Below are 5,017 nucleotides of genomic sequence, written 5' to 3'. Positions count from 1 at the left end.
TATACCTGGAACTACTGGAAATACAGTTGTTAAGGAATTTCTCGAAGATAACGGTGTTGATTTATCAAAATTTGCAAACAATTTTGTTAACCCATGCAAATATCGTCGAAAATATGAAAAGTTTCCAGGTGAGTACCTAAAAAAAAGAAGAATTGATATATAATGTACGCTTCCAACATTGTGTCTTGTCATCAAATCTGTATAATTTATAGCAAAAGATTCTTAAATTCTTTCAAGTGTTACAGTAGATTTCTGTGTGTAGAACAATGTTTACCTAAAACACATTGCATCTTCACAATACTTTTAGAAATATGTATTATACAAAAAGAGGATGTATATATCGTAGCGTTTGTACAATCAACTTAACATTCCTTGTTCAGAAAGAGAGATATTGAGAACATTTCATTTTTTACAGATGGAAGTGGAGTGTCGGTTCCTATGCCCCCTACATTTGAAAAAATAAAAGAGGAGATACTGAAGAAGATTGAATCTGGAGATATTCTATTAGGATCTTTGGTTGAGCCAAAAAAATATAAAAAAGCTGTGATAAAGAATGGAGTGATTTTCAATGAAGAATTCACAGTATCTGGTCGTTGTATACCACTGAGTGACATTCGCAGAAAGATTTTTGAAGAACATCAAAGTTTGGGGATTATGAGAAATCCAAAAGGTGCTTTGACAAGATACTTCATACTATGGTCTGATCATGCATCACTTTTGAGTGCTGGCCATTTACTATTGACTGTCAAAGTTGTTTACGATGACAAGTTATTTTATACAGATGAGGAAATGTATGCAAAAACAGGTATGTCATTTAGAAGTATTGTTATTGATCACCAAAATTCTAGATATCTAAAATCAAAAATATTTACTTTTTTTACTTTGATAGTAGACATTAAATGCCACTTAATAATGTTCGCTAAATTAAATTTTAGGAATTTGTCATGATGTTCAAGAACTTGTGGAGCGTCCATCCGTTTATATTATTGGTTTTGCCCAGGATAGCATTGCAGAGAAGCTTTCATATGTCGAAACCAGACTTAATGACATTAGAAAATTGTCTGACCCATTAATTGTCAATGATAAGAAAGTGGTTGATGTGATAAGGTTTTTTCATGGTATGTTGATGGAATTCAATTCACACAAGTTTAATCTGCATAATGCAACAATTTATTTAAAAAAGGATAACAGGAATTCATTTATATTTTAGGTGACCATCCTGAAATACAATACGAGAGTGGTAACTCTCATGGTGGAAACTTTCCCTGTCTTTGTGGATGCAAAAAATCAAGATTTACAGATATAGCCCATGTCTACAGTAACAAAATAGTGTCCTTGGAACAAAGAAGGAAGAAGGTACATAAATTTCAAAATAAGTTGTTCGTTATTTGTAATTTTGACAAAAAGTATAGAAAATTATTTATTCCAGGTAAATGAAACAAAATATGAATGACAAATTTATAGATTTCTATTACATAACATTAACTATTTTTAACTAACTATTTTTGATTATTTTAGGTAATATCAGGCCCAGCAGGACAACAACAAAAAGCTGTGTCTCCATTTCAACAACTCAATGTGGAGAAACTGGGTCTTGAAGTAAATTACAGAAACCTTGACCGTGACTTACCAGTTCATCAAAAGTTGCACAAAAAGGACCTTGAACAGCTACTAAAAAATCATTTGACAGGTTAGGGCTATTTTATTTTTGATAAACTAAAATAACTTTTGCAAATTTTGGCCTTTTTCGCAAAAGTTTTATATAAGTTGATGTTAGTTGATATTTGTCTGAAAATTTTTCTACAAATAAAGCAAAAGAAAATCAGATATGTTGAGGAAAATTGAAAAGCATAAAAACAATTCTGATTTTATTTTCAAAATTACACTCATTAAAATTTATAAATTCAGTCAACAATTTTTTTTAAAGGAATTATCCGTGTTCCAGCTCTTTGCTTTGGAAATGAACATAGTACAATGGAGTCCTTGAATCTTGCTAATTATGAAGTGATGCCGATTGAACCACTGCATGATTGTAAAGGACATATCAAGAATTTGTGGGATGTTTTGCATGAAGTGTTGACACCTCAAGAGAATAAAATTTTTCAACAGTCCCTAGATGCCACATATGGTTCGAAGGACAAGGTGAGAGGATCTGACTATCGGCTGTCATCAATAGTTGTTTACCAATCAATGCAAAGCACTTGCAGAAAGGAAATCAAAGAGTTGTTGTACACATTGATGGAGCTAGTTCGGTTATCATATCTTAAATCCCAAAAAAGGTCCCCACGAATTATTCTACGATTACATAATATTAGTTTCCAGCATGCCATGTTGTGCCAAGATCTGTTTGGGCATAATTTAAAGTCAATGTCTACACAAAAGCTTTATGGCATTTATTATCATGGCTTGACAACACATTTAGCAGAAGTATCGAGAATTATCTCACCAAGCTCCTTACACACAGAGAATGAAGAACAGCTATTCAGCAAAATTAATCAAATAAGTTTGAGAACATCAGCCAGATCCTTAGAATCCATACGTGATAATAGCATCATCCGTATTCAAGCTGAACAGAAATTTATTGCCAAAGAATGTTCTAGAAAATCAACTAACACATCTAAAATATCGAAATTTTCAGAGAGTGTACTTGGTAAGTCTAAAATATCTGTTTCTACTGGCTTTCTAATTCATGTTGGCATTCAGAAATTGCTGAGACGAATGTCCACATGAAAACAAAAGTTTTCAATTCACATTGGCAAATATTTAACTGTTATTTGTGTACTGCAGCATTTGGCCGCAAAACAAATATAAATTGCAAATGTCGAACACGAGTTTGCCAACGCAAAACAGGAAAATGTCATTTTACGTAGGCAATGTTCTGTCGTCATGGAATAAACTGAAACAGAAAGGCTGTTCTATGTGATAATTAAATATATTTTGAAGTGCTTGACTTAATAAAAAGTCTGGTTTGATATTCAAACATTAATCTTTCTAATTTTGTTTAAAATTTTAACATGTGATAAAAAGTGTATGATTGTCATTTTGTTTCGAAATAAACTTTTTTGAATTTTCAGATGAGAAAAGAAGTTGTTTTAACATTAACTTACCTCTACGGAAATATCAGGCACACTTGGAAAGAATTGCAGATTTTTTGCTCTATGGTAATGGTGTTTGGTGGCATAGAGAAAATGATATTATCATATTTCATGATGGAAAAGAGGATGATGATTTCAGAGTTGAAGGGCCTTTGATGACAAATTTCAAACAAGACAACCTGCAATCAGTAGCAAAAGATGTAGAAGCTTGTTGGAAGAAATGCGTTGATCGTGGTATTGAATTGCCAATCACAAAGATAAATACTTTCGACGAAAATGGAGATTTAATAGAATGCAAGGCACTTGAAGAAGTAAGTAATACGTCATTCTTGGCTTACTGTCTGTAGGATGGGTATATTAATAGCCCCCAACTCAAATTCCTCTGTATCAAGTCTATCTCTACACTTTCTTACCCAATTATCCTCCTTCATTCTTGCAAGTGTCCTAACCAACTTAATCTACTTATATCTGGACAACATCTATCTTTAATTCTACAGATACCTAGCCTGCTTCTTAGCTCATATGAACTCTTTCTTACTCTCAGACTGGCGTTACAAATCCAAAAGCAAACATAACAAGTAATATCAAACTGATGGCTGATGATGATAATGCAGAATATGATAATGCGTATATATCACATGATAATAATGAAGAGATAGAAATGGAGATAGATATCACATTAGAACAGCAACCTTCCTTATTGGATTTAGAAGTTGACCAAGCTGTTCATTTTAAGAAAGAAACATCAAACACAATTACATTGGAACAACAACCTTGCATAGCTGACTCAGTTACTAATCCTAAAAAAACTGCAGAAAATAGTAAGTTGGAAAAGATCTGTAGAGACAGACAGACGAAAGCTGACCAAAACCCAATTCTTGAATCAGGTGTATGCAAGAACATAATGTATGTTCTTGGCTATTCAGATAAATTGAAGGACTTCGACCGTCATCATATGTCATATAAGCTGACTAAAAGTGAACATTCAAGAAAAAAATGTAGAGCATTTATCATTCATTTTCGTGAAAAAGTGATGGCTGTTCAGCATGAAGCAGAAAAAGCTACGAAAGATTGGGAAAAAGACTTCATAGCAAAAAATTTTAAGATGCCGAATACAGAAGAGCTTAAATCAAATAAAATTTACATGGAGAAATATAAATTAAATTACCACGCCAAAAAAATTCTTGAACAATGGACAAATATTTAGTTTTTCAGCAAAAGGATCAATATGCGCTTTTAAATTTTAAGAAGCATATTTTTCAACAAATTAGCCAGAGCTAGCTAAAATAAAAACATTTGATATATATATATATACAAAACTTTTTTTCTGATACGTTTCGTATGGGAAATGTATTTTTATATTATTGTGGATCATCATTTTGCACAAACGAAAAAACAAGAACAACACGAGAAGGAAATTAATACCTTTAAAAAGATATCAAAGTATTTGTTGTTGCTTTGACGGGCTTAATACGCAATAATCTTGTATTGTGCAAAACTTAGAAGAAATAGCTAGCTAGCTAACAGTCTTAAAAAGGTCCATTTTTACAATCCATTATGTGGGTTATATATCTTCACCCTAAATCAAGAGAATACTAGCTAAACTGCTTTTCTAATTAAGCTACTCTTTCGTACAGAGGTAGGATTTGCACCCACAACTATTTAGCTAAGTAATCTGCAGTGATCTAAGAACTACATAAACAGTTTAATTTCTTGACTAACTGTTTTTATATTGTATATATCTATCTATGTATATATCTATGTATATAACAGCCAGAAAGGCTATGTATAGCTCTGACAGTTACAAAGTTTAGGTAAACACTTCCAGAAATATATAGCTAGCTTTTGCTATAGCTACTATATATATAATTTTGACAGGTAGCTATAGGCAAATAGAATATAGAAAATTTCAAATATATAGA

General features: G+C 32.0%; 1 protein-coding gene across 1 annotated transcript; it reads left to right on the top strand.

Annotated features, from left to right (window-relative positions):
• The first annotated feature begins 248 nt into the window (after positions 1–248).
• On the top strand, positions 249–4,315 carry LOC130648320 (uncharacterized). The gene is made up of 7 exons (XM_057454366.1): positions 249–805; positions 936–1,118; positions 1,211–1,356; positions 1,519–1,690; positions 1,928–2,650; positions 3,075–3,406; positions 3,640–4,315. Exons 1-7 carry the CDS (start codon positions 439–441, stop codon positions 4,300–4,302), a joined length of 2,586 nt encoding a protein of 861 aa, XP_057310349.1. The 5' UTR covers positions 249–438; the 3' UTR covers positions 4,303–4,315.
• The last annotated feature ends 702 nt before the right edge of the window (positions 4,316–5,017 follow it).

This window comes from Hydractinia symbiolongicarpus, chromosome 6, assembly GCF_029227915.1.
Source record: "Hydractinia symbiolongicarpus strain clone_291-10 chromosome 6, HSymV2.1, whole genome shotgun sequence".
Classification (NCBI taxonomy): domain Eukaryota; kingdom Metazoa; phylum Cnidaria; class Hydrozoa; order Anthoathecata; family Hydractiniidae; genus Hydractinia; species Hydractinia symbiolongicarpus.
Note: the sequence above shows the minus strand (reverse complement) of the source record. Positions and strands in the feature narration are given on the sequence as shown.